Source organism: Eutrema salsugineum, unplaced genomic scaffold (assembly GCF_000478725.1).
Source record: "Eutrema salsugineum unplaced genomic scaffold, Eutsalg1_0 scaffold_16, whole genome shotgun sequence".
In the NCBI taxonomy this organism is placed as follows: Eukaryota; Viridiplantae; Streptophyta; class Magnoliopsida; order Brassicales; family Brassicaceae; genus Eutrema; species Eutrema salsugineum.
In genome coordinates this window covers 3,283,538-3,311,303 of record NW_006256858.1, presented here as the reverse complement: position 1 = coordinate 3,311,303, position 27,766 = coordinate 3,283,538, and the positions used below count along the sequence as shown (strand labels likewise).

At 34.7% G+C, this 27,766-nt stretch overlaps 6 protein-coding genes and 2 long non-coding RNA genes across 9 annotated transcripts; 3 read left to right on the top strand and 5 right to left on the bottom strand.

Annotated features, from left to right (window-relative positions):
* Positions 1–218: 218 nt before the first annotated feature.
* On the bottom strand, positions 219–2,743 carry LOC112087856. Its single transcript, XR_002900275.1, has 6 exons — positions 2,356–2,743; positions 2,202–2,259; positions 2,050–2,107; positions 1,811–1,953; positions 1,574–1,715; positions 219–1,470 (listed from the first exon to the last, which is right to left on the bottom strand). It is a non-coding gene; the product is annotated as an uncharacterized LOC112087856 (long non-coding RNA).
* Positions 2,744–3,335, bottom strand: LOC18021391 (mitogen-activated protein kinase kinase kinase YODA). Its single transcript, XM_024157837.1, has 4 exons — positions 3,265–3,335; positions 2,939–3,178; positions 2,814–2,865; positions 2,744–2,766 (listed from the first exon to the last, which is right to left on the bottom strand). The coding sequence occupies exons 1-4, from the start codon at positions 3,304–3,306 to the stop codon at positions 2,744–2,746; spliced, it is 357 nt and encodes a 118-aa protein (XP_024013605.1). The 5' UTR covers positions 3,307–3,335.
* A 117-nt stretch (positions 3,336–3,452) lies between these two features.
* LOC112087857 lies at positions 3,453–4,088 on the bottom strand. Its single transcript, XR_002900276.1, has 3 exons — positions 4,024–4,088; positions 3,748–3,907; positions 3,453–3,491 (listed from the first exon to the last, which is right to left on the bottom strand). It is a non-coding gene; the product is annotated as an uncharacterized LOC112087857 (long non-coding RNA).
* Positions 4,089–6,571: 2,483 nt separating this feature from the next.
* On the bottom strand, positions 6,572–8,118 carry LOC18021390 (remorin). Its single transcript, XM_006404136.2, has 5 exons — positions 7,918–8,118; positions 7,553–7,594; positions 7,293–7,380; positions 7,122–7,203; positions 6,572–6,990 (listed from the first exon to the last, which is right to left on the bottom strand). Exons 1-5 carry the CDS (start codon positions 8,039–8,041, stop codon positions 6,796–6,798), a joined length of 531 nt encoding a protein of 176 aa, XP_006404199.1. The 5' UTR covers positions 8,042–8,118; the 3' UTR covers positions 6,572–6,795.
* Positions 8,119–9,674: 1,556 nt separating this feature from the next.
* Positions 9,675–11,710, top strand: LOC18021389 (probable polygalacturonase). Its single transcript, XM_024157986.1, is given in 5 exon segments — positions 9,675–10,016; positions 10,331–10,454; positions 10,549–10,794; positions 11,029–11,118; positions 11,121–11,710. Coding segments are annotated over 5 exon segments (1,392 nt in total).
* Positions 11,711–11,951: 241 nt separating this feature from the next.
* On the bottom strand, positions 11,952–13,258 carry LOC18021388 (heavy metal-associated isoprenylated plant protein 31). Its single transcript, XM_006404134.2, has 3 exons — positions 13,121–13,258; positions 12,895–12,976; positions 11,952–12,440 (listed from the first exon to the last, which is right to left on the bottom strand). The coding sequence occupies exons 1-3, from the start codon at positions 13,124–13,126 to the stop codon at positions 12,106–12,108; spliced, it is 423 nt and encodes a 140-aa protein (XP_006404197.1). The 5' UTR covers positions 13,127–13,258; the 3' UTR covers positions 11,952–12,105.
* A 6,687-nt stretch (positions 13,259–19,945) lies between these two features.
* LOC112087767 (glutathione S-transferase T3-like) lies at positions 19,946–22,469 on the top strand. 2 transcript variants are annotated; one of them, XR_002900254.1, is made up of 3 exons: positions 19,946–20,232; positions 20,655–20,752; positions 22,232–22,469. XR_002900254.1 is itself a non-coding variant. In XM_024157641.1 (3 exons), exons 2-3 carry the CDS (start codon positions 20,702–20,704, stop codon positions 21,995–21,997), a joined length of 939 nt encoding a protein of 312 aa, XP_024013409.1. In that variant the 5' UTR covers positions 19,946–20,232; positions 20,655–20,701; the 3' UTR covers positions 21,998–22,224. The 2 variants fall into 2 exon arrangements, 1 of the variants encoding a protein (XP_024013409.1); XM_024157641.1 differs by lacking the exon at positions 22,232–22,469 and adding an exon at positions 21,110–22,224.
* A 1,828-nt stretch (positions 22,470–24,297) lies between these two features.
* LOC18021386 (O-glucosyltransferase rumi homolog) lies at positions 24,298–27,564 on the top strand. Its single transcript, XM_024157640.1, has 6 exons — positions 24,298–24,821; positions 25,151–25,764; positions 25,979–26,171; positions 26,587–26,651; positions 26,739–26,949; positions 27,049–27,564. The coding sequence occupies exons 1-6, from the start codon at positions 24,618–24,620 to the stop codon at positions 27,412–27,414; spliced, it is 1,653 nt and encodes a 550-aa protein (XP_024013408.1). The 5' UTR covers positions 24,298–24,617; the 3' UTR covers positions 27,415–27,564.
* The last annotated feature ends 202 nt before the right edge of the window (positions 27,565–27,766 follow it).

Here is a 27,766-nt window from a genome sequence, read left to right as displayed (position 1 = left end):
GAGAGGGTACTTTCTTTTTTTAGTTATTTTCGTGGTATTTAATTAAAATCTTATTTATTATATAAATAAACAATGTTTTTGGTACATAATTTCATCATGTCGATACATAAAACATGTTACAAATTTATCCCACAAGAATCTCTCATCTCTCATCTGGTTATACTTTTAGATAATTCTAACGTAACAAAATAAAGGTAGAAATTAGTAGATACAGTATAATGCTAATCGTAAGTACATGACATCAAATTAATGTAAAAACTTAAATTAAATGTATAGAACAATGATAACTTGAAAAATCATGCTAGACCTGAGTACAATAACAAAATCAAGTAGCAAAGAAGCAAGAGAGCAGAGAAACAAGTTAACCAAAGAAATCAATGAACCTAAACAGAGAAATCAAAGAAGCAGAGGCAAACAATGTACTAAACATAGGAACCAAAAAGCAAATAAGCAGAGAAACAAGTTAGCAAAGAATAAATGAACTAAATCAGAGAAATCAAAGAATCAGAGGCAAACAATGCACTACACAGAGGAACCAAAAAGCAAAGAAGCAAGCAATGCACTAAACAGAGAAATCAAAGTAGCAAAGAAGCAATGAACTAAATCAGAGAAATCAAAGAGGCAGAGGCAAACAATGCACTACACAGAGGAACCAAAAAGCAAAGAAGGAAGTAATGCACTAAACATAGAAACAAAGAAGCAAGCATTTAAAGCATGTAAGGGAGTTAAGTAAGCGAGGAAATCAAAGAAAAAATGAGGAAGCTAAAAAGAGAATGAACAACAAACGAGCCAACGAAGCAAGTAACAAAATAAGCAAAGATGCAGGAAATCAAAGAAAAATAAAGAAGCAAGCAAGATTGTAAACAACCAGTCAATGAAGCAAAGTTACAAAATAAGCAAAGATGTAGAAATCAAGTAAGCAGGAATCAAAGAAAAATAAGGAAGAAAGAAAGTAAACAACAAGTCAAATGAAGCAAGTAATGTACTACACAAGTCAACCAAGCAAGGACTCAAGGAAGAAATACGAAAGCATGTAACCACACAAGAAACCGAGGAAAGAAGCAAGCAAGAACCAAGGAAAGAGCAAAGAAGTAGACAGGCAATCAAGAAAGCAAGTAATTAAGGGAGCTAGCAACCAATGAATCAAAAAAGAAAATAAGGAAGCAACCAAACAAGCAAGCAATTATGCAAGTATGTAAGCATATATGTATGCATGCATGTATGTATGTATTATGTATAATCTATGTATATATGTATGCATATATGTATGTATGTATGTATGTATGTATGTATGTATGCATATATGTATGTATGTATGTATGCATATATGTATGTATGTATGTATGTATGCATGCATGCATCGTTCTCTGCTTAAGTCCTTTTCTTCATGACTTTAAAATGTAGCAAATCCCGCACGATCTCTAGTATTCCATCTGAGCTGATTTCCCGATCATCGGGCTTCTCTATGACCTACAAAAGTCGCAATCAACACGGGTTAAACAGAATGTAAGAGGAGTTTAACGCAATGGTAGATCTGTTCATGACATATACAACAGCAAATAAAACCACAAACCTTGCATCAATTCGACAATATATTGATGATATTGAGAATCTCAGCTTTCGCGACTTTGAAATCTTTGCACTTGTCGGAGAATCTGTTAACGCTCTCTCGTCTTTGAGTGAAAGCAGCAGTCTCCACTAAAATAATCATAGACCTGAAAGATCGTTCGAATTACCCAAAGTCTTTTAACTTCACTAAAGCCTCTAAACGGCAAGTCACAAACACAGAAAATAAATGTTGAGGAAAGACCTTGTATTCTGATCTAGCTATTGGAGCTATAACTCTAGTAGTATCATTTGATGCACCTCTTGAGTTTAGGAAGTCAAGCACTTAGAAATTGGTAAGTAAGTGCACCTACGTTTGCCTTTACGCTGCAACACCCATGTCAGATTCTGATAATAACAAACAAAAATGGAGAAAGATTCTAGCAAAAACAGAACGAAAGATGGAATGTACACAGAGAGTAGCAGGTCATAAAAAGGACATACATTTTCATCACTGAGGTTGAGGAGAGAGCACTAATGAGTATTGCAGTTGCTTCGAATTCTGAGGAGAATATTAGAAGTTTTGCTCCTGATTTGAGAACATCACAAAAGTGTACAATTTACTAAATAATTCAAAATTATTGAAACCAACCTACCTGCAAAATCGTTGATGTTCTTACAATGAGAGGGTGAACAAAAGCTTACAATTTACGACTGCAGAAGAAGAAAAAAAGGAGAATGACTTCAAACTTTAAGAGCAGAATCAAACGACTAAAAAGTAAGAATAATAAAATTACGGAAGACACATACCTGGCAGAAAGATTTGATTCAAAAACAAGACGATACTCTAGAAGTTGTCTCTACAATCATCTGAAGAAGTAACAGGAGCAGAATGATCATAGACCTTTCTTGTTTTTACTATCGTCCTGCATATTTCCAAAAGTAAAACAAACCGAGTATAGAGCAAAAGAATAGGATAGGGGTAATAGGTCTTCGGTAAAACTAACCAATTCCGTGACTTAACTTTTTGAATTAGTAGGCAGACTAGGTGCTAGTTGAACATCATCAAAACGAGGCTAAGAAGACACACAAGATCAGTTATGCAAAACCAAGAGGAAGAAACATAGGAAAGTTTTGTTACAAAATACATCCAAAATTTGTTACCTCAATGATTCTGCTCTCAATCAACATTTTGATCTCAATGAAACTGTTTTGGCCTAACTGATACCTGAATCCCGAGCCAGGTTTTAACCCTTTCTGCTGGTAACTGGTTGCATCTTCCGAGTCTATGCACGAAAGACTCCTTGCGACTCCAATGTCCTGAAATAGATAGATTTGTCAGGCAATCAGAAGCATACAAAATTTAGCATTGGGGAAACACAAGCTTTAATACCAGTGATCTCATGGTGCTTGAAGGTACATTCATAGTTTCTGCAGGCTCGGCACTCACAATAGGCCTTTCCATCGGCATTGCGTTTCTTACAAAAGGGTGATCTAAAATCTGAGCAGCTGTTGGACGATTTGCGGGGTTTCTTTGTAGGCATGTTCTCACAAAATCCTTGCCCTCTTCAGATAAATGATCAGGGATATCCGGAAGTGCCTTGCTGTTTCCAATCTTGAACAAAGAAGGAACCTATAACGAACTCGAATGCATGAGGATGGGAGGATTCACACCATTAAATCTCATGTTTGTTGTTTAAGTACTTTTGATTTACTAACCCCTCCTTCATACTGGCTCCATGGAGGTTTCGTCGTAGCCATTTCTAAAACAGTACAGCCGAGACTCCATATGTCGATTGCAAGGTTACGACCATTTGAATTATTTATCACCTGAAATCCATGAATGCCTCTCAACATGAAACCGGCGTTCGTAACAGCATACTGACCTCAGGTGCCATCCAATAAGGGCTTCCCTTGAATGTAAAAGGACCAGATTGAGCAGTAATCTGCATTTTGTTCATGAATTTGTATTAGATTATGCGACATGTGACAGCTGTGTTTAGTGTGTTTCAGCAGAATTTTCAAATGAGACGAAAGCAAAACAAGATTGCAGAGAACATCTTCCTTAACTCCATCCACTCGCTTATTTGCTTCTTTAATGTCCATGAACAAAGTTACATTCCATATTCACTTAATTCCCTAATTAAGGAAGGATGAAGGAAACCAAGAAATCAAGAGAGTGGATAGAGTTAAGTGGTTCACCTATGAACAGTGTTTTTGGCGTGCAAATAAGCGAGCCCTGATAAATTAGTTGTGTGTAATTACGGATTGCATTCTCACCAAATTCTCCATACTCTTGAAGAAGCTTATAGATCGAACCACCAGAGACATACTCCAGATATATATACAGCTTGTCATCTACCTGTATGGGGGCAGGAAAGGAAGAGCAGTGTAGTTCAGATGAAACAGTTGATAGTATCATCAGTGAGTTCCCAATATCAGAGAACAAAAGTATCACAAAATATCTGTAGGACTTACGGTTTCAGAGCATAATACTGCACTATATTAGGGTGTCGTAAACGGCTTAGAACTGCAACCTCCTGTGAGAGTCAATTATTGAAAAGTTAGAATATTCACTGACTAAAATACACTAGAAAGGGAAGCTTTTTGTTGTTCCAAACAGATGATGATGTGCAACTCATCTGGCCCAATTGTTGCGCACTCTCCCTTGACTTCGGATCATCTGAGCATAGAGTTACCTCTTTCATGGCACACATCTCATCACTTTCACTGAGGAAGAAAACATAGCTGATCAAGACAGGAGTGGCATAGAAATATAACATGCAAGCTCTTCTATTCAATCATTTGTGAAGACCAAATATCAATTTATCGTAACCAGGAAAACTGAGTTTTCTTTCCAATAAACTTAACCATCATATGAAACAATAATTTTTACCAAAATGAAATTGATTTTAACGAAGCGTTCTTCCCCTAGCCTACATGTAAAATGTGAGACAACGATAGCATCTTTCCAACAAGAACTACGAACCTGTTAAAGCCAAGATACACATGTCCAAAACTGCCGTCTAGTAGGAGAAGCAGTGGTTGATCCCCCAGCTCGAGGATGAAGGGGCGTAACGGCACCACTCTGTATTCTGGAGCTAGGACCAGGACTCGTCATTCTTAGGCTAGGCACAGGTGAACATTCTGGGATACACCTGCTCTGAGGCCAAAACAATTTCATTGAGTTAACAAATTCTGCACAGTGGAACATTCTGGGCTACAGAAAGCAACATTAATATTTAACAGTTTAATTGTGGGGGAGAACATGTCTGGGTACCTCTCCCTGCATTGCCAAGTGTTTTGGATCTAAGTTAGCTCTCTCCATCTGTTCAATCTTGGATTGAAGCTTTAGTAGTTCTTTCTCATGTGTAGAGAGTTTTTCAATGCCCTAAAGGAAGAGGAATTAGTTAGATCTCATGAACAGTTTCACATATCACAATGCTTAAGACTAAGTAAAGCAGATATAGTCCTTGTTTTCCATTTACAGCATCCTCATCTTCAATAACATCTTTCAACGTCATTTGTGTCTCACTCTTTTTACCGCCAAAGAAATCTTCATACCTAAATTATCATTGATAAAGGAAAATAAATCTGCTCCCTAATCCAAGGAAGAAAGATTCCCTAATATCGTTTCTTCATTCTCTGATTAGCTCATTCATTATATAACAGAGCAGAGAAACCATACTTATAGCTCATTCCTTCATCAGTTTTCCTTGATAGAAGTTTAGGAGTCTGTACTATTTTCAACCGAGAACTATCTAAAGAAATTAAGCTATACTTATGAGTAAGGAAGTTAAGAAATTAAACAAATTCATAGGTAAGGGTGTTAAGTAAGCGAGGAAATCAAAAGAAAAATGAGGAAGCAAGCAAAAAATTGAACAACGAGCCAATGTAGCTAGTAACAAAATAAGCAGAGGTGCAGGAAATCAAAGAAAAATAAGGAAGCAAGCAAGATTGTAAACAACGAGTCAATGAAGCAAGTTACAAAATAAGCAAAGATGTAGAAAACAAAGAAAATAAGGAAGCAAGCAAGATTGTAAACAACGAGTCAATGAAGCAAGTAATGTACCACAAAAGTCAACCAAGGAAGAAATTAGAAAGCGTGCAACCACAGATGAAACCGAGGAAATAAACAAGCAAGAACCAAGGAAGGAGTAAAGAAGTAAACAGGAAATCAAGTAATAAGGGAGCTAGCAACCTATGAATCAAAAATGAAAATAAGGAAGCAACCAAACAAGCAAGCAATTATGCAAGTATGTAAGCATATATGTATGTATGTATGTATGAATGTATGTATATGGTATGTATGTATGCATGTATGCATGTATGTATGTATGAATGTATGTATGTAGATGAAATGACGTGAATCGGAGATTGACATCACGAATTGACTAAACATAAGGAATTGGTGAAGAAACGGCGACGGAGAAGAGATTCTACAAAGACTCGCAACACTCAAAGATCAGCCGATAAAATTCCGTCTCCAATTATCTCTGAATTGATTCCGATTGAGTCTCAAAATTCCGATGCACAGAAAAATTCCCCTTGAAGATGAAATTCGACCTGCATCAACGCTTTTCCGCTGTCAATTTCGTGAACCCAAACCGCCATTACAGAGTTAGCTGGCTTCTCCGTCTTGAAGATTCGGAATAAAAACCAGTAGAAATTCTGATAATCTCTTCTTCTGCAACATTCGACGAACCAATTCGTCTCCGAAACTTTGGAGACACATATAAACCAAAATTCTTTACCGTTGAAAACGCCGACACTTGATTTCCTCTCTCAGTCGACAACTCCCTTTGAATCGAGTGATAAATATGCAAAACCGTAAGCATAGCTCCTCTTCAAATCAAACTAGGCCTAAATCAAACGGTTATTCTTCGTGTTAGTAGAATGATTCAAATTTTGAAAAAGATATGCAAAAGCCCAAGGGCCTGGACGAAAAGACCCCTTTTGAATTTTAAAAATCTCAGCCCAAGGGCCTTGACGAAAAGACACGAAAATTTTAAAATTAACCTTTAGCACAAAACTCAACCGAGATTTGGTTTGGAGAAAAAGTCTTTCAAGGGAAAGACTATTACACAAATGATGAAATGAGCAAAATTTGAAATACATAACACCAATAAACAAGACGTGACATTATGGCCATGTAACTTACTAAATGTTGCCAAATTAAACCAACACTAACCACCTAAACCACAAATGAAAACAATTGAAGCAACATCAAAACTCATTTCTCCTTATAAATCAGAAGCATCCAAATAGCTTTGTTGGTGCAGTTCCTGTGGCGCGGTACTTTGCAGCCATCTCCTCGGCCTTGAGAACATCTTCCCCGCGTTTAGCTTCGGTCATCGCTCTCTTCTCTTCTGCTTCTTTGTGGATTTGTGCTATTTTGTTCTTCATTTGCTCTGTGTACTCAGCTTTTTTCTTGATTAGTTGCTCCTGTTATCATTCGGATTTCCAGGGGTTCCATTAGAACTTAGAAGCAAGAAATCTAAAAAGTTACAACTTATTTTACGTAAATGTAAAATGAACAAACTTGAAAGCATAATGAATAGTCCATATATGTTTACCTCAATCTTTTTTAGCTCAGCTTCCACAGATGCTTTTTTGCTGTTTTCCCAAGCTCCAACTGAAGAGAGCTTCTTCTGAGCTCTGCGTCATAAAATTAGCAAGTTAGTGTATAAACAAACAAAATTTCATAGATTTGTTAATGGCTTTAAACTTCATTTTTAAGCACTCACTTGTTCTCCACTTTGGATTTCTCAGCTTCTTCCCAAGCTTTGATGAGAGAAATCCTTTTTTCTGTCTCGAGTCTAGTCAAAACAGCATCTTCACACCATTTATTTTACATACACATACACACACCAAAACAATCAGAAAATGCAAAGAGAAAATTAACAATAATAATGCGGTAAATTACTCAAACTATATAAAGTAAATTCGCCAACTATTTTATATCCTGAACCTGAATGTATTAATCATGATCTAATTCCTTAATTACCTCGGTAAACTGAACCTTCTTTCTTCTCTTCCTCAAGTTCTTCTACAACGGCAAAACAAACAAAATAAAACAAAATAAAGCAAAGATTAAAATTTCTTCGTCCCTGAGGAAGATAATAATATTTTGTGGAAAGTTGTTTTGAGGTAATAATTACAAAAACTAAATAATTAGAACAACAACATTAACCCAAAAAAAAAGTGATCTAAACTATGTAGCTTTCTAATCCTGATCAATAAAAAAGAAATGAGAATGAAATAAAAGTAATACTCAGTTATAAAATAATTAGAAGAGTTGAGATCTAAAATATTTTAAAATTTTTTAAAAGCAATTATATTGTTCTTTGAGATATAAAATGATTTTGTTACCTGCGACGACGAGAACAAGAGCTTTGGAATCGTCGGATTTTTCCTCCGTGGACGGCGGTGAAGGGTCCAAGTCCAAGGTGGTGGTATTGGCATCCGTTACCTTCTTCTGCTCTTCTTGAGTCATGTCGATCGTCTTGTGGTAGCTACAAAAATATTAAGACAGAAGAATAATCTTCGAACTCTTAATTCTTATTATTATTCAGAATGAATTAGCTAGGGATTCGGTTATTTAACAACAGAGATAACTGTAGATACGAAATCTGAGCTGGATTAAGCAATGTCCTGTCTCTCGTTGGCATAGAATGACTTTTTTTATTTATTTCTTCTTTAATATGTAATTAGTCGTGACAGAAAAAGAAACAGATGTTGTCATTTCCAGTTTATTGTTGTGCACGATCGTTATATATTTGCTTACACAAACTCTTAAAACGCACCCAAGTAAAGATGATATTTAAGAATTCAACCATATTCCTTTTTAGCATTTGACTCACTCCGTTACATTTTCTAAGCGGTTAAGCCACAGCCATGTAGTTCGTTACCGGATAATTATAAGACAAGTCGGTTTGAGAGCACTTTTCCGATTCATAAGATATTAAGATTCCTATTGAGAGTGTTTTCTAGATTAGGGATCTACAAGACATGCATGCAAGGTATTTAGTAAATATTACATATGCAACATTTATTGATATAATTTTAGTATTCTAAAAATGAAAAACAAGTTTTATGATCCGATATGATTATTAACGTTTCAATCAAAACGAATAAAAATAGTCTATTAGCCACATCAAATTGAATGCCAGACGTTCATCTGCGTTCCTTTTGTTCAGATTCATCATATTCCCAAGTTTTGAGTCTCTCGCTAAAACAAAAATAACTAAAAATAAAACAAAATTATTAATTATTAATTCCAAAATTAGTTATTTTGTCAAGCTTCTAAATTTTGTTAAGGTACATATTAAGTAAAATTCGAAATTGTTTCTACAAAAAAACTTAATTAGGATAGTTCTGAATAGTCAATAGTAAATGTAATTAAGTGTACATCGTTTAAATATTCTCCCAATGTTCTCAACGGTAAAAAAATCTGTACGCATTAATTACATATCTTTACAAATCTAGTAGTCTAGATATAAAGTTGGTAAGAATCAGGTCAACAGTGATGAGTTTGACATCAGAATCGTATTATGGAAACAAAATCAGATGGTTACCAATCAAATGGATTATATGTAAAGATGTATAGTGGCATCGGTTATTATGTCTTTGGATTAAAGTTTTTGGCTAGTTTAGAAGGAAACTTGTCATTTTACTAAATTACTCAAATCCTTAATTCGCATAATTTTTATCTTCTTCTGTCTTCTGAAAACAAAATCTACAAAACCTATATAAATTACTCTGACCTGTTTTTTTCCACAAACAATCAAACCAGAAGGAAGACATTTCTCAGTTTATTTTTCTGTTCTTAAAATATCTCAAAGGTAAAGAAGAGTTTATCTTTTCTTCTTAAAACACAGTTGTATTGATCTGTCAAATATTTATTTTTTTGTTATATATCCGTTGATATGTATTATGTATTGTCGCTATTTTGTGACAAATTGAAACGTTGCATCACTTATACATACACTATATCAAAATTCAAAACTACATAACATCAAAATCATCTAAAGATTCTAAACCAGTAACATGTGATATCTTATGGAAATATTAATTTGATGATATTCTTCTATTTTAATCATCTCCTTCCGTGTTTCCATCTTGTGTAGATGATCAGGTTAGTGTTTGATATTCTAGTCATTTTGGCTACTTTCCGTTTTCCGGCGATTGAATCTCGGAGCCACCGTAATGTGGCAACTTCCGGGATTGAATTATCGGCATTGAATTGCCGGAAACACAGCGCGTTGCTAACTGATTTTGGAGGGGTTGGAGATGGGAAAACATCAAATACAAAAGCGTTCACAAACGCCATAAGCAAGCTTAGTCAAATGGCGAGCGACGGTGGAGCTCAACTGGTAGTTCCTCCTGGAAAATGGCTCACCGGAAGTTTTAACCTAACCAGCCACTTCACTTTGTTCATCCAACAAGGTGCCACCATCCTTGCATCTCAGGTAATGTAACGTGTTTTAATACGGTTTTGTTCCATTGTTTTGGATTAGTTTCAGTTTCTGGAAAACTCCGGTTTAGTTTTTTGTTTCGGTTTTCTGGTTTAGGATGTGTTGGATTGGATCCCAATCTCGTTTAACCAAATCGACATATACCAAAGGAATCTTGTACCAAATAGAGACATTGACCTTGGAATTTTTCTCAAGCACCTAATCCATTTTACATAAAACTCATACATCTATAATGCATTAAAACCGAGTGTATGATTCCGGTCTGGTTCAATCCAAGACGATTGAATGTAAATTCAATCATTTGACAGGATGAATCTGAATGGCCAGTGATTGGTCCCTTGCCATCGTACGGCAAAGGAAGAGACGGAACCGGAACCGGAAGATTCAACAGTCTAATCTCCGGTTCTAACCTAACCGACGTGGTTATCACCGGTAAATTCCAACCCAATCACACCAAAATTCTCCAATTCACACCCTAAACCGGACGGTACTGACCAAATCTGGATTCTCTAATTTTGACTATAAGGAAACAACGGGACGATCAACGGACAGGGACAATACTGGTGGGACAAATTCAAAAAGAAGCAGTTTAACGTGACAAGACCGTATTTGATCGAGCTCTTGTTCTCCAAAAATATTCAGATCTCGAACATCACTTTGATCGACTCTCCGTCGTGGAATATCCATCCTGTCTACTGTAACAACGTCATCGTCAAATCCGTCACCGTTCTCGCTCCCGTCACTGTTCCCAACACCGACGGAATCAATCCAGGTCTGTGTTGGTGTTAATCCTACGTGGCAATATATTATCCTATGTGGCATTGATACAGTATTATTATTCGACGTAGTAATAATACTATCTGACGTGGCATTAATACAGTATTATTATTCGACGTAGTAATAATACTATCTGACGTGGCATTGCGATACATCTGACGTGGCATATGCTCTGTTTTTTGTGTGTGTGTTTGAACTTTTAAAGAGACTCTGTTTCTTGTTTAGTCAGATTCTTGCACAAACACACTGATAGAGGACTGTTACATAGTCTCCGGCGACGATTGCATCGCCGTGAAAAGCGGTTGGGACCAATACGGAATCAATTCGGGATGCCGACGAAGCACCTCTCGATCCGACGGCTCACATGCATCTCTCCGAAAAGCGCAGGAGTAGCCTTGGGAAGCGAGATGTCCGGTGGAATCAAAGACGTGAGAATCGAAGACGTGACTCTGATCAACACGGAATCTGCGATCCGAGTCAAAACCGCCGCGGGACGTGGCGCTTACGTTAAAGACATTTTCGCTCGTAGGTTCACGATGAAGACGATGAAATACGTTTTCTGGATGAATGGAAATTACGATTCGCACCCTGACGAGGGATACGATCCCAAGGCGTTGCCGGAAGTTAGCAATATCAATTTCCGTGATATGACGGCGGAGAACGTTACGATGTCGGCGAGTCTCGACGGGATTGAGAAAGATCCGTTTACGGGTGTTTGTATCTCGAATGTGACTATAGATTTGTCGGCTAAGCCTAAGAAATTGCAGTGGAATTGTACGAATGTGGCTGGAGTTACGAGCAGAGTTAAGCCGGAGCCGTGCAGTTTGTTGCCGGAGAAAAATGCTGACTGTATGTTTCCGTCTGATTTGATTCCGATTGAGAGTGTTGTCTTGAAGAAGTGCACTCTTTGATATTGTAGTGAAATATGGAAATGAATTACAAAACTTATAAATAAATTTATTTATAGCTTTTTATAGTTCTTTAGGTGTCTTTATTAATTCCAGTTTCAGAATCCGTTTGAGAGTCTTGGTTATATAATTATCATAAAGTTTCATTTTCAACACCTAGTAGTGTATATTAGATTCACTTTCTCATTCCAATATTAGTTACACAATACAGAAAAAATTAAAATCAAAAAGAAATTTGGAGGAAAAAAAAACTAATCGTTGGCCACTGTGAACACCTTAAATAGCACATGTACCGGAGATATCTAATTTCTCAGTTTCGGTTTGGGGTTTGGGATCTCTCCGTTATAGAAAGATGCAAAGAAAAATTTCTGTATAAATATATAGAATAAGAAAAAGGATTACATAATGGTACAAGCATGGGGATTATCATCGCTAAACATTGAAGCAGCAATCTCATCGCCGGCCACAGCGACGGAGTAAACGGCCGGAGTGTGGAAGAAAGTGTGAACACCACCGGTGGGATCGGTACGGTGTGCATCGGAGTAATAGTGGTTGGTCACATAAGAAGGATATTTATAGAAAGACGCAAAGTGGCTATTACCTAACCGGTATGGCCATGGTTCAGCTGCCTTACCGGCACGTCGTACCGCTTTCAATACCTTCTTCTCCTCTAACCGGTATCCTCGAGCCGTCACTTTTTGAGTTTCCATCTCTACTTCCACTTCTTCCACTCCTGCACGTAAACCAATATAAACCGGAGAAATTAATTAAATCATCTGACCACGTGAAATAACCGGAGATATTAATATTTGTTTCAGATCGGTTTCGATATGGTTAAGATTTGCTTGAGATGTGATGTTCAATCCGGATAAGCGAACCAAAACAATAATTATATATTTGGCGGATGAATTTAGTTAGCCAATCTAATTAAAAAAACTCAAACTCAATCTATCTCAACTAAATTACAAACGAGACATTTACATTCGTTTAAAAACTAGAGATATAGATATAGTTGCATGCATTTATATTAGCTTTAGTTTTACTTAGTTACTAACATTCTAGAACTAGAAAGATAAAAAAAAATAATTAATCAAAACCAAGATGAATAAAGTTAGAATAAGTAATTAAGCACTCGCACTCATGCTTAGAATGAACCAAGAAGAATAAGATTAAAACATTTTTAATACCTTTGATCTTGAGTATAGTCTTCTTAAGCTTAGAAGCACATCCTTCACAATCCAAGTTTGGAACTCTTATCTCCACTGTCATCTACCGACACATATTTCTCAGTTGTTCAATATTCATATCTTTATATACATATATTTGTGTTTACATATAAAAATGAATATATGTTGTGTAATTGTAAACGAAGGACAATATAAGTAAGAAGATTGGAGTACAATAGATACTCACAGACATCCTTTCAGAAACTCAATCCAAGCTTCCAATACCTATAGAGGATGAAGCAGAAGATAAAGGTTCCATATCCTGGACGCATATTTATAGGTAGAGTATATATGTGTGTGTGTAAATATAGACTATATGTATTTGATTTGTAATACTATTCATAATCTATTATAGTATTTGTTATTATGTAAAGGTTTCTTGGGTTGTGAAATAGGGAGACAAAGGAAGAACATAGCACGCGTGAAATAGTAACAAAAAAGGTGTGAGCTTTTAGCCTAAATTTAGGTTTTCTTCTCTGCCCCAAATCATATCGCTCTCAGTCTCTTCCAACTAGTACTTGTAATATTAACTTGTATTTTTCTTTGTCAACAAATATAGATTAGAGTATTTGAAGCTAGAAATAAGAAACGTAAATTCTAATACCATTCCGAGTAAAAACAATCCTTAGATAGATATGACTAAATAGGCTCACAATTTTGCACTTTGAGTATTTAGCCACCATAGCCATGACCGTTTGCTGACCATCATTTCATTTAAATTTTACCCAATCGTGTATATGTATATCAAGATTTATCATATATTATAAGCGAAGTAAAAATTTCGTTTTAAGCTTTCTCATTGAATCTGAAAGTGGTTAATTACCTTTTATCCCTTCTTAAAATTATTTTTAATTTAAAAACAAAAACAAAAAATTGTTTACAACTAAAATCACGATTATAATATAGGTTGTAATAATATTAAATTAAATAAAAATACATGATTTTATCTCAATCTGATCAAAATCTACAATTTTATCAAATCAAAAATCACGATTTTACAACTAAAATCACGATTTTTTAAAACAAAAATAAAAAAATATTAAAAATCGAAAATTATAATATATAATTATGTTACTCCATAAATCTTTAAGTAAATCTTACTTAATAGATACTTAGATATTGTTTTCTTTTAAAAAAAAATATATTTATATGAATTATAAAAAAACATTAAAAAATGAAAAATCATCATATATAATTATGTTACTCCCTTAATCTTTAAGTAAGTCTTGATAAATACTTAGATATTGTTTTTTAATATAAAAAATATATAAATTATCCGATTTGCATAAATTTTAAAGATTTTTCAACCAGTTTTTCTTCACTTACACGGTTGTAATGTTTGGCGATCATGTAAGCTATATATTTCGTGTGTTTCACATTAGTGATCTTGTGACTTCTTAAAAAAATAGTTTTTGTGCTTTCTAATTTTCTATTCGGTTGTTATTTTTGTTTTATATTTGTTTCTGTTAGCTCATGTAGATCTACATTCTTTTATATATATTATGTGATACTTTGTGTCTTCCCTTTTATAGCTCTTTCAGGAATATATTTTGTTCTGATGTATATTAGAAGTTGAATCATATTTATATTTTATAAATTCTTCTTATTAATAATAGCGTTTGATGTTTTTTTTTTCTGTTTAGGAGATGGTGTTTTAGCCGGACTTTCTTGATCGTTGATTGTTTAGTTTACTGCTATACCGATGGTAACATTTTATTTTCTTTTTTGTGCTTTAGGTTTAGATTTGTGATTTTTTATTATCTATCATATTTATGTTTTATATATTAGCCAGTTTTGGTGCACTTTTCTTTCTCTTTTATTAGTTTGGGCTGAGTCGAGCCTTTTTTTTATTTAATGATTCTTATCTGTTTTAAGTTTTGATTGTTTTTGTTTTTTCTTTCTTAGGTGCTCGCGTTTTATTGTTTCATCTTGTGATGCAACAGATTTCATTTGCTGGTGATGAAGACATAGATTATGGTCATGAACCGAACCAGTTCTCGGAGTCAGATATGAGCGTTTTATATGTTTTAAAAAATTATTACAAAAGGATCATGTATTCTGTTTTGTGGTGTAGGCTCTTGGTGACGATTCAGAATGGTCTATAGGACATACGGTGTCGAAATCCCTCATGGCAAGGAACGTGAGTTCACCTGGTTCTTGTAAAGGTTGCCAAGCTGATTGAACTTTTGGAAGGTACATGAAACTTTAAAAGAACACATACAAAAACACAGGTTTAATCATCTGATTATGGATTATTACTTGATCTGATGAATCATAAATTTATAACAGTTCAAAAGAAGCTTCGGTGAACAAGGTGCAGAATATGGTGGTCTGTGTTTTATCCAAGACCCCACCTGTCGCTGCCGAGAACAAAAGAAAACAAGCTAACAAGGAATTTAGTTCCAGCAAAAATGTTAGTCCACTTGGCATATTCTTACTCTCAAAGTTAGTTCTATTGATAATAATGATGATACATGAACAAAATTACTATTTTTTATTCGAACAATACTTTATTTGAATGGGCTTTGTGTGTGTTTTGTCTCTTATGTCCAGTGTTGGGATATTTTTTTATATTGGTTTCTGGTTCCTTTATTTTACTTATGGGCAAAGACAGGAGAAAAAAGGTAACTATTTGTACTTTGATCTTTTGCACGTTTCTCCGACTGAAATCTTTTTCGTGTGGAGTGCTTTCATCTCATGTGTTTCCAGTTGGGTTTGAACTGTTAATTATAAAATGTTGTTTTTGGATCAGAGTAAAGCTTCTCTTGCTTAAGTTTCACAAAAGATGTAAAGTTTATGTTTAAGTAGCTAAAACTCTAAGTTTTCTTAAGTTTGTATGTTGGAAGGATTCAATTCCATCTAATTTTGTATTTTCTTTATTTTTAAAAATTATTTAATATGGTAACAAATAAATATTCTAGCACAACAATTTGAAAGAAATCGATGATAAATTATATACAAAAATCTGTAAATCTTGGGATCGTGAAAATGTCACAACCCTTTTGTGGAGACTCCATTTTACTTAAAGTCTTATTTTGATATTTGTTTAATTTTTGATATTTTTGTTATTAGCATAATTAAGAAATTTTGAGATTTTTTTTTTGGTATATATGTCTAAGCTCTTTTTTAAAGTTGATTACCCCGAAACAGTTTTGATTGTTCGAAAGGAGCAAGCTACAAAAGTTAATGCAGTTTTCTTATCTAACAATAAATATAACACACTTTTAATGAGAGTTTTAAGTTTGAAATATGTATTTATCTTTTTTCTCAATCTCAAAAGATATAGAGTCATAAAAAGTATGAAAAGTACGTAATATGAAAAAAAAAATCATAAGGAAAAGAAGAATAAACCGTAAAAAAAAAGAAGAAGAAGACGAAGAAGACGAATGTGTTAAATAATAAAAAAAAAGATGTGAATGATAAATTTGAATAAGAAATATGGGAAGAAGAAAAAAAATGAAGAATAAGACATGAAAAAAAAAACAAGAAAAAATATGGACAAAAGAAGAATAAGAAAAAATGATGAAGAAGAAAGAAAAAAAATAATGAAGAGGAAAAAATAGGAAACGAAAAACTAGAATTTATCTTAATTAAATTAGTTTGTGGACTATTCAATTATAGAGTATTTTTTCAGTAATTAATTTTGAATTTTGTTTATTTTTTTAGTTAACTTTATTTTGATTTTTTATGTTTTAAATAATTGTTTTAATTATTTTCAATTTATAGCATAAATTTATATTTTTTTGTTTTTAAAACCTTTTGGCCCGTGCAAGTTGCGGGCTAAATACCTAGTTATTGATAATTAATAAAATTTCAGTGAGTAATATATATGGTGTACACTAATATGCCACCGCCAAATTTTTAGAAAAGCTAAATGGTTAGTTGATGTTGATAATAGAAGCAGTCCCTACTAAAAAGAAGATATTAAGAAAACGGATTTCTTTCAAAGCTTTGTGAACCCTTCACTTTATAGTTAAAATCTTATCATGTTGTAATATATATTTTAGTAATGAAATAATGCCATTGAAATAATTGAGAATTCTCATTAGGAAAATAACAAAAATCGGAAAAACCTATAAATTATATTATCTTTTTGGTTCATTAGTTTATATTAAATTAAATGCAATTTCTTGGAGTTGGATTATGCATGAATCATGATAATTCGATATAAATGTTATATATCAAAGAGCGTTTCAAATAACTCTAAATTTTTTTTGGACAATATAACAAACAGATCGCAAATTCACTCCTTCTTTAGAATTTTGACTAACCATCAAGGACTTAATAAACGACAAGTACTTGATAAACGATAAGGGTCGTTGCCTCGTTGGGTTTAAAGTTTAGACTTTAGATAGTTGAATTTCATTGATATATCTTATTAAATTTAACTTTTGTGACTAATATGAAATGAAATAACGTAAAAGCAAAAGATGAGAGCGTAGTCTGATTATTGATGTGAAGTTGTGATTAAAGGTAGGGACATGGATAGTTATTAAGCATGAGCTTTAGTTCAAAATTGTCAAAGAGGGCACTCCCATAAAGATTAATTGCATCCATCATTTTGTTTCCACTATGATATATGCAACCGTTTGTATTGACAGCTACATTATTCGAAAATTCATGAAACCCTAATTATTCATTAACTTTGAAAATTGGTTTTGAATGTCCAAGGCTCCAAGCATTCAAAAGATCTCATTTCAACACTTTTGATTACTGTAATATTTGAGGCTTCCGTTAATTCCTTTTTATTGAATAGTAAACTCCGACCAGGACAGCTCTATATGTTATGAATATGTCATGTCGTAAACAGATAGTTGTGACAGTAGTATATTGAACAAAGGACATAATATAAAAGGGATAAACAAAAGGGTCCATTTTCTCGAAATCACATGTGTCTCCAATGTTGCTTTATTTATTGTGGTCCAAAATCAATGCTCAGTTTGTTAGTTGTTGCCACTTCCTTTTTTTAATTGATGTTTATAAACGAACCAAACCGGAAAAGATATGACCATATGGTCTATTATGTTTGATTGATTTTGATAATTACGATCTGATATGATGCCCATCTTTGATCTTTCAAATGATAAAACATTTTGCTCCTTATTTTGGGCTTGGGCTTGGGCTTAGTTCTGGAACTCGGCCTTGAGTCTTGACCTAAATCTCGTTTAATGTTCTCCAAGTCTGAGAAATAAAATCAGTACGTTTGAGTTTAAAAAAAAAGTATCTTTTATACTGTCTTTCTCCATATGCTTGACACATCAGCATTGGAGAAGTTGACACCTGTCAACTAAATTTTAAATAATAAATTTTAATATTAAATTTTAAAGCATTTAAAGAATATGAAAAGTTTATATTAATTAACATTTATATAAGCACTTAAAGAATATGAAAAGATTATATTAACTAACATTTATATTAATGTTAAACAAAAATTTATGTTATAACTAATTAAAAATATTGATGGATATATATATAATTTTTATATAACTGTTGATTATTTAATAATATTCAAGATGTTAAAATTCATTTTTAAGATTATTTATAATAAAATATAACAAGTAACAAATAAAATGATGGTTATATTAATTTTAATTTTTTTTATTAATTGACTATTAATTAATATTTGTTAACTAATTAAAAATATTGAATGATATGTATTAATTTTAATATAATTTTCAATTATTAAATAATATTCAATATATATTTTAAATTAATATTTTAAAAAAATTTAGAATAAAATATTAACAAGTAAGTAAATAATAAGTGATGATTATATTAATTTTTATAAAAATATAACAAAAAAAATTGAAAATTTTAAAAAGAAAATTCCGCACGTTACGTGCGGGTATTCACCTAGTTTTTATTATAATTATTCTGCAAATTTTCAAAAAGTATTCAGTTATTTGATCGTATATTCTAAAGTTTGATTATAACAGCTCACTTTCACGCCTTTTTCTATACGATTCTGTTATTTCACATTGTTAATGTTTTTAACCGTTTAGCTATAAGTCGATACATTACTTCTAAAAAAATATAAGTAATATAAATATATACCAACAAATAACATCAAAATTAAATAATCTCTAAAAAGTATTTTTGATCTGATACTATTGAGGGTAAAAAGTTCATAAAACCCCTAAAACATATATTCTTTCAAAAGATATTTTTTTTATGATGTGGATCTTGAATATTAGAAAAGGTGTCAGAGAAATATTATGTTTGTTTCACACGCAACCATTCGCAGTCTTCGATACATAATAGAAGAAAGAGAAAACGACAATGGAAAGAAAAAAAGAAAGACAGACGGTTGTCATTTCTTAGCATCCCTACTTTGTTAACAATGATATGTGTTAGCATCCCTACTTGTTAACAATATGTAATACTTACAATGTGTTAACTAGTATGTTAACATATTAACAATAATATTGTACTTATAACGTTTCGATAATACTTGTTATTATTGTTATCATGTTACCAAATATCGGATAACACGTCAACAAACACTATCTATTATTGTTAACATCTTAATAAATATCTAGTATTTTTGTTAGTCCGTTAACAAGTATCATATAATTTATTGCACCATAGAAACATGTTATGTTAACATGTTATAATATTAGATATTATTGTTAACAAGTAAAGAAGTTAACATATATCATTGTTAACAAGATGTTAACATATATAATTGTTAACATACAACAAAAAGTATTGTTAACATGTTAACTTGTATTATATATCATTGTTAGCATAACCCGGACAAACAATAACACTCATATATAGTTATCGGATATATGTACATTAAAGTTAGCAAACGATGACAATAATACTTAGAGCATCTGTAACAGAGGTTCAATGAGAGTTTTAAGATGAGGTTCACTGATTTTTTAGATTTAAAATAATTCATTAAAGCCCAATTAGCATTGAACCGATTCTAATTGTAGGCTTTTTGGAGACTGAAGTAAAGAGAGGTTCACGCTGACGTGGAAGGATTTTATTGGTTTGGGTTGGGAAAAAAATTTGGGGAGCACACGGTGAAGTTCCATTTTTTTCTTTCGCGAAAATTTTTTCTCAACTTTTCAAAGTCTCTCGTTCTTCGCATCTCCTCCGACCAGATTCATCGCCGGAAATCGGAGACGATCTGACCTCCGTGGCCGTTCTGTCATCACCTTTTTATCTCTTCCTTTCTCCTTTCTTTTATAACCCGTTTAATCTCTCTGATTTCCTGGGTTTTCCTGATTTCCTTTCTCATTTCTTTATTCGCAGATTGTTAGTCGGAATCGAAAAAATGGCTTTGAAAAGGTATGTTATCGGCTATTCCTCATTATATTGTTCGTTTGTTGTGGTTAATTTGAATGAAATCAGGGTTTACAAATTTGGGGGAAAAATTAGGGTTTTCAAAATTGGGGGAAATTTTAGAGTTTATGTGTTTAGATAGAGTTATAGGTAGTTAGATTATTTTGTATATCTGTATATGTTAGTGTATTTGCATCGAAATCGGATTTAGGACTTATTTGGTTATTTGCAATATCGATTACATCTATGAATCGGTTTTGAATTTGATTTGAGATGCTTATTAACTATTATGTGCTTATGAACTTACTAGCTTGATGTTTGATGTTTTCCTTGCTTGATTCGGATTCCATTTTGATGTTTTCGATTTTGATGTTTTATGTGCTTATGAACTTACAAGATTTTGATATTATCTTGCTTGATTGTGCCAGCCTGCGAGGTGATATAGATAGATAGAGAACAACACATTTTGCATTTAATGGGAAGATGGACTTGTCCTCAACAGGCTTCGAGCACTCAACATTTAAAGGTCAGTCACTTCATGTTTAACAATGCTTGGTAGGTTTAGTAGTTAAAGCTATTGTGAATAAATGGTTGTTCTATATTTGCTTGTTAAATGGTTGTTAGCTGTAAATGGTTGGTAGGTTTAGGAGTTAAAATCGGTATGGGGGTTGTTTCAATGCTTGGTAGGTTTAGTACTTAAAGCTATTGTGAATAAATGCTTTGCATTACCCTTTTAACAATACTTAAGGGTTCTACAAAACTTAAAACTTCCACACTTACAAACTTACAAACTTCTAAAAACTTCAAACTTTCAACCGTACTTAAGCTTTCTGAACTTCCTCAACCTCTAAATGGATTCTCCTAATCCATTTACACCTCTCAGGGGTTTGTAAATTTACTAACAAGCCAAGAAGAAACACCATATAGTTTTCCCCAAACTATAAACCTTGGATCATCTGAGCTACCTCGGTTCAGTAGCCAAGGTTCGGATGGTTCAAGTGCACATGTTGAAGACCGTAAGCAGAGAAGGCCGTGGACAGCAAAGGAGGATGTGATGCTCATTTCAGCTTGGTTGAATACCAGCAAAGACCCTGTGGTCTCCAATGAGCAAAAGTTTGGGGCTTTTTGGAAGAGGATAGAGGGTTACTTCAACTCAAGTCTCGAACTCAGTGGTCCAGAAGCCAGAGGGGCGAGTCAATGCAAACAAAGATGGGGGAGGCTGAACGATCAAGTTTGTAAGTTCGTCGGTTGTTATGAAGCTGCCGTTAAGGATCAGAGAAGCGGACAAAATGAAACCGATGTGATGAAGGCTGCACACGAGATCTTCTACAACGATTACCAAGTGAAGTTCACACTAGAACACGCCTGGAGAGAGTTGCGTTACGACCAGAAATGGTGCTCAAAGGTTTCAAGCAAGAGAAGAAAGACGAATGAGTGTGTTGGTCAGTCAGCAAGCTTCCAAGAAAAAGTCGTGTTAGATGATGAATCAGAGACACGTCCGATTGGAGTTAAGGCTGCAAAAGCTGCTGCTAAAGTTAAGAAGACTGCATCAACCACAAAAGCTGAGCTAGAAGCCGAGAAACATCTTATGCATCTACAGAATGTGTGGGAAATCAAGAAAAAAAATATGGAAATCAAGAAACAACAAATGGAAATGAAGGACAAGCTCTCAAACAAAAAGCTGCTTGAAAATCTACTTGCTAAATCCGAGCCATTGATTGAAAAAGAACTGAAAATTAAAGACAAGCTAATCAATGATATTTTGTCATAATTATTCAATCGGATAGTGTAATATGTACTTTATGTTTGGTTGTGTTGAAGTTTGGGGTGTTTAAGAACTATGGTGGTGTCTAAGTTTTCTGTTTGTGTAATAAGTAATTTGTGTTTATGTTTGTTAATGCATTGCTTAATGTTTTGTGAAAATCTTTTGCTTAATGCCTTTGTCAATTTTATGTGTTTTGCATATCTTTTGCTTTTGATGGTATCTTTCACTATGTGGTTGTAGGTCACGGGTTTGGAGGCACAAAGAGAGGATAATGGCTGACTCACATTCACGTGTAAAAGCTGTTTCTGATTTGTCGTTTGCTCTGTTTTGTAATTTAGATGGGGACTCAAAATACTTGGTTTGAATTTGTTGTAAAAAGAAACTATTTTCTACACCACATATTGGGGTCACGGATACAATGTACCACATGTCTTGTAATTATTTCCAAACTTTTCTTCTATATATACAAGTTTAGATGCTTTCAAAGTAGTATGTCTTCTCTTCTTATTTTCCATACTTCAACCTCAATCTTTTGTGCAAATCTCTCCTTCGATTTCAATACAACCTCCATCTATATCTTCTCTTCTTCTTTTCCCTTATACTAAACGATCATGGCTTCCTCATCAAACAACTTTTTTGAGTATTCTCTTGATGATAGTATTGATGAAACAATTGAGAATATGTTTGATACCGCTATTGACAATGCTTTGGCGTATCAAGCATCAGCAAAGGCAAAGAAGAAACGGGCCTACATTGAAAGACAACGTGAAATAGGCCATCAACAGTTGTGGAACGACTACTTTCACGAAGATGCAATATATCCGCCACATATGTTCAGACGCCGTTTTAGGATGAACAAGCCGCTTTTCATGCATATCGTCGATCGACTTTCCCATGAAGTTTCTTTAAACAAAAAAGAGATGCTACTGGAAGGTTCGGTCTATCTGCATTACAAAAATGTACGGCGATAATTTGTATTTTGGCATATGGTTGTGCTTCTGATGCAGTTGATGAATATCTACGCCTCGGTGAAACAACTGCACTTAGGTGCTTGGAAAATTTTGTTCAAGGCATCATCAATGTATTCAGGGAAGAATACCTAAGAAGATCCACCCCAGAAGATCTGCAACGATTACTTGATGATGGAGAGAGGCGCGGATTTCCTGGGATGATAGGAAGCATTGATTGTATCCATTGGGAGTGGAAGAATTGCCCTACCGCATGGAAAGGGCAATATACACGTGGTTCAGGAAAACCGACAATTGTGTTAGAGGCCGTAGCATCAAAGGATCTTTGAATATGACACGCGTTTTTTGTACCTCCAGGTATATTAAACGATATTAATGTACTCGATCGCTCACCTGTTTTCAATGATGTTTTACAAGGTCGAGCACCAAAAGTTTCTTACTGGATCAACGGACGTCAATACCGTTTGACGTACTATCTCACAGACGGAATTTACCCAAAGTGGGCAACTTTTGTCCAATCAATTCCAGGGCCACAAGGTGAGAAGGCGAAATTATTTGCTAAATGTCAAGAATCGGTCAGAAAAGATGTTGAACGAGCTTTTGGGGTCTTGCAAGCACGTTTTGCAATTATAAAAAACCCTGCTCTTTTTGGGATAAAGAAAAAATTGGCCAAATTATGAGAGTATGTATCATATTACATAATATGATTGAAAGAGAGGCGTCAACTCAGTTCGATACAAGAACTTTCGAGCATGGAGAAGGAAGCGGAACTTCAGAGGTGGATATGACGTATTCTACATATATGCCTACAAATCTAAACAATTTGCTCGGAAAAAGAAATGAAGTTCGCGATAAAAAAAATACATGACTGACTAAAAGCTGACTTAGTCGAGCACATTTGGTAAAAGTTTGGCAATTCTCAAGGTCAAAACTAAACATTTTTATGATATATTTTCAAGTTTAATATTCTGTATTTTTTTTTCATGTGTAATAAATAAAAATTGTTTTCATACAAATTGTTAACAATTATATATATATATATATATATATCAATAATTATTATGAAAAAAAATTCAAATTCCAAAAAAATATTATTTTATTATAATGAACCTCTACGGGGTTCACCATTGTATGTATGATACTATGAGAAGTTTTAATTTTTGTGATAAGGAAAATTTTATTATTAAAATATAAAATTAGAACCCCATATAGAGTTCACCAATAGAGATGTTCTTAGACCATTATGGATAAATTGGAGATAAATTGCTGATGTAGAATGATTGAACTAATTTTTAAATTTCTTTCAATATTTATTTAATTTTTTATCAAACTTTTGGTATATAATAAAATCACCCAAAAAATATTTATAACACCATTTTTTTTAACAGAATCAAAAATCCAAAACACCATTTAAAAGAATGTACTTTTGTCTCCCATCACAACGAGAAGCTTAAAAAATTTATGACTTTTTGAGGTACACACACCCTTCAACGTCTTGCGAACATTTAATTTAACCAACCCTTTTCTTGTTCTGTTTCACATTATTCTGCTACCTGTCCTTTCGTTTTCCCCACAAAAGCTCTCCATTTTTTTTTCCTTTCGTTCTCTTATTCTCTCTCTCTCTCTCTTGTTCATCTTTCGATTCACGTTGATTGGGCATGCAACAGCAAGGAGGGACGATGAGGAACTCACCGTCCTATGGATCATCGGCAGGAGGGCATTCTCGTCATTTCGACTCAATTTTGTCTCCTCTCGTCAAATCCGGCACCGTAGCATCCAACAGATCCTACGCTTTCTTCTCCCTCTTCCTTTTCCTCCTCCTCGGCGCGTTCATCTCCACGCGCCTCCTCCTCGACCCATCCGTACGTACGCCCACATTTATTACATTCTTTTGTGTTCTGTTCTTATCTCACCTAAACGACACTCCGTTTTGTCGTTTCCTCCTGGTGATATTTTCTGTTGGTTTAAAATTATTTGCCACGTGGAATTTGGTATTGGTGGCGCCAAACTCATTGGCGCCTGATTTGTCGTGTCACCATTACTTTTTTGTCGAACTAGAAACGGAGTGTTCGACACGTGTCTTCCTGGGATCTTTAATTGATTTTTAGTCACTAATTAACTAACCACCGCGATTTACTTTTAACAATTGGTATTGTGTATTTTTATTATTTTTACCTTTTTCTTACTGTAGGTTTTGATAGAGAAACAATCGGTGACCGTGACAGAGACAGAAACACCGGCGGTATCCCCAAAACACCCTCAGTCGACTAAGCTAATTACGGAAGAAAAGCCAAAGGAGTTCACGCTAAACTGCGCCGCTTTCTCCGGCAACGAGACTGTAATAACTTGCCCAAGGAACCGCTACCCGACGAGTCTCCGATCCGGAGCCAGAGAAGATGATCCCGAGCGTTCTCCACCCGCCACGTGTCCAGACTATTTCCGCTGGATCCACGAGGATCTACGGCCGTGGGAGAAGACGGGGATCACGAGGGAAGCGTTGGAGCGCGCCAATGCGACGGCGAATTTCCGGCTTGCGATCATCAACGGGAGGATCTACGTCGAGAAGTTTCGGGAGGCTTTTCAGACGAGAGATGTGTTCACGATTTGGGGATTCGTGCAGCTCCTAAGGAGATATCCGGGAAAGATTCCGGATCTCGAGCTGATGTTTGACTGCGTTGACTGGCCGGTAGTGAAGGCGGCGGAATTCGCCGGAGTTGATCAGTTGACGCCGCCGCCGCTGTTCCGTTACTGTGGGAACAACGAGACGCTTGACATCGTATTTCCTGATTGGTCCTATTGGGGATGGTAAACGCTTCTTCTTCATCATCTCCTTTCCAATAACTTTCTTCGAGCACCCATGACTTTTAGTGTTTTGCAATTTCACCATTGTAGTTTTGGATTTGACTATTGAAACCCCATAGTAGATTTTCTTGGTGGCGTAAGAAATAGCTGTGAGAGTAGACAAGTTTCAATGCATAGTTACAGAGGCTAAAGACGAGATATGGAATTGGTTTTGTAGGGCTGAGGTGAATATAAAGCCATGGGAGAGTCTGTTGAAAGAACTTAGAGAAGGGAACCAGAGAACCAAATGGATAGACAGAGAACCTTATGCTTACTGGAAAGGGAATCCGACGGTTGCTGAGACGAGACAAGATCTCATGAAATGTAATGTCTCCGAGGATTATGACTGGAAAGCTCGTTTGTATCCCCAGGTAATTGGATCTATGCCAATATCACATTGTTCTTGTTCAATGATTCAACTAGTTAAGAAGGTCCCGGATTCGATTCACAGTACTTCAAATCCAATGCATTGCGTTAAAGAAAGTTTATTTTTTTAACCGGAATCTAGTGGTGTGTTAACTTGTAGGTTTGAGCAACGTGAGTGTGACCTGTCTCGGCATTTTGTTGACATTAGTATCTAAACGGTTTTAATTACAGAACATTAGCAGCTATGTCTGTACTAATCAACAACGAATTTTGTTGAAGGAGGTGAATCCATGATTGAAATTGTTGATTTTAGTCATTATTGGTTGATGTACAATGATGCAAAAGTTGGGAGTTTTGGAATTGTGTTATTGGATGTTTAGATAATATTCCAACACGCTTTATCTTGGTGTGTTTTTGTAGGACTGGGTCCGGGAATCAAAGGAAGGTTACAAGCAATCAGACTTGGCGAGCCAATGCCATCACAGGTAGTAGCACGTTAATTTTGAAGAGAAAACCTTCACATTACTTTTGGGTTTGTAAGAAATGGCTTATGCAAAAATATTGTCATGCAGGTACAAGATTTACATAGAAGGGTCTGCGTGGTCGGTCAGCGAGAAGTACATTCTCGCTTGTGACTCGGTGACATTGCTGGTGAAACCTCATTACTACGATTTCTTCACACGGGGTATGTTTCCGGGTCACCACTATTGGCCCGTCAAGGAAGATGACAAATGCCGCTCCATCAAATTCGCCGTTGATTTTGGCAACCTGCACATGCTCAAGGTACGATAAGCATTTCATAAATGTTCAATAGAGAATCGTGTATAAGTACTTTATCTGATTGTTATTCTTCGGCTGTTTTTTTTTTTTGTTTATTACCAGGCACAAGACATCGGAAAGAAGGCGAGTGAGTTTGTGCAACAAGAACTCAAGATGGACTATGTGTACGATTACATGTACCATCTCTTAACCCAATACTCTAAGCTCCTCCGGTTTAAACCCAAGATTCCTCAAAACGCCACGGAGCTTTGTTCAGAGGCTATGGCGTGCCCGAGGGATGGAAATGAGCGGAAATTTATGATGGAATCGCTGGTGAAACGCCCCGCAGAGACTGGTCCCTGCGCCATGCCGCCTCCTTATGATCCGGCGTCGTTTTACTCGGTTCTGAAGAGAAGACAGAGTACGACTAGTAGAATCGAACAGTGGGAGAGTAAGTACTGGAGGAAGCAGAACCAGACCGGTTCGTAAAATTAGATTCGCGTATTAAGTTTTGTTGTGTAGAGAAAAAGCTCTTGCGTTTAACCCGGTCGCTGTATTTAATATGTCAGGTATTAACATCACACGAACTATTGTAGAACCTAGAAAATGTGTAAGGTTTAGTTTCCTTTCTTATTTCCCCGTAGAAATTTTCTGCACACTTTTTTTCGATTTTTGTCATGTTGTATCCACAATCTGTCTGTAATCACCTAAAATTTTATGCACGCCTTTTCGATATTTTTGTGTCATTAGCAGAAATGACAACTTAATAAAGTACATATTTCACTAAATAACATATTCTTTTTGATATTTCGCAAGTTAACCGTCTTTGATTCCAATGATT

Excerpts from the sequence above, each read along its gene's own strand:
- LOC18021388 (XM_006404134.2), bottom strand. Across the intron at positions 12,441-12,894 it reads GACTATACTCAAGATCAAAG|GAGTGGAAGAAGTGGAAGTA; the intron begins GTATTAAAAATG and ends GTTTACGTGCAG.
- LOC18021391 (XM_024157837.1), bottom strand. The coding sequence starts at position 3,306 with ATGGCTACGACGAAACCTCCATGGAGCCAGTATGAAGGAGGG. Across the intron at positions 2,866-2,938 it reads CAAGCACCATGAGATCACTG|GACATTGGAGTCGCAAGGAG; the intron begins GTATTAAAGCTT and ends TATCTATTTCAG. Across the intron at positions 2,767-2,813 it reads AGACTCGGAAGATGCAACCA|TTAGGCCAAAACAGTTTCAT; the intron begins GTTACCAGCAGA and ends TTCAGGTATCAG.
- LOC112087767 (XM_024157641.1), top strand. The coding sequence starts at position 20,702 with ATGGGAAGATGGACTTGTCCTCAACAGGCTTCGAGCACTCAACATTTA. Across the intron at positions 20,753-21,109 it reads CGAGCACTCAACATTTAAAG|GGGTTTGTAAATTTACTAAC; the intron begins GTCAGTCACTTC and ends TACACCTCTCAG.
- LOC18021386 (XM_024157640.1), top strand. The coding sequence starts at position 24,618 with ATGCAACAGCAAGGAGGGACGATGAGGAACTCACCGTCCTATGGATCA. Across the intron at positions 25,765-25,978 it reads GATTGGTCCTATTGGGGATG|GGCTGAGGTGAATATAAAGC; the intron begins GTAAACGCTTCT and ends TTGGTTTTGTAG. Across the intron at positions 26,652-26,738 it reads GCGAGCCAATGCCATCACAG|GTACAAGATTTACATAGAAG; the intron begins GTAGTAGCACGT and ends ATTGTCATGCAG.
- LOC18021390 (XM_006404136.2), bottom strand. The coding sequence starts at position 8,041 with ATGACTCAAGAAGAGCAGAAGAAGGTAACGGATGCCAATACCACCACC. Across the intron at positions 7,381-7,552 it reads AGAAGGTTCAGTTTACCGAG|ATGCTGTTTTGACTAGACTC; the intron begins GTAATTAAGGAA and ends AATGGTGTGAAG. Across the intron at positions 7,204-7,292 it reads AAATCCAAAGTGGAGAACAA|AGCTCAGAAGAAGCTCTCTT; the intron begins GTGAGTGCTTAA and ends TTTATGACGCAG.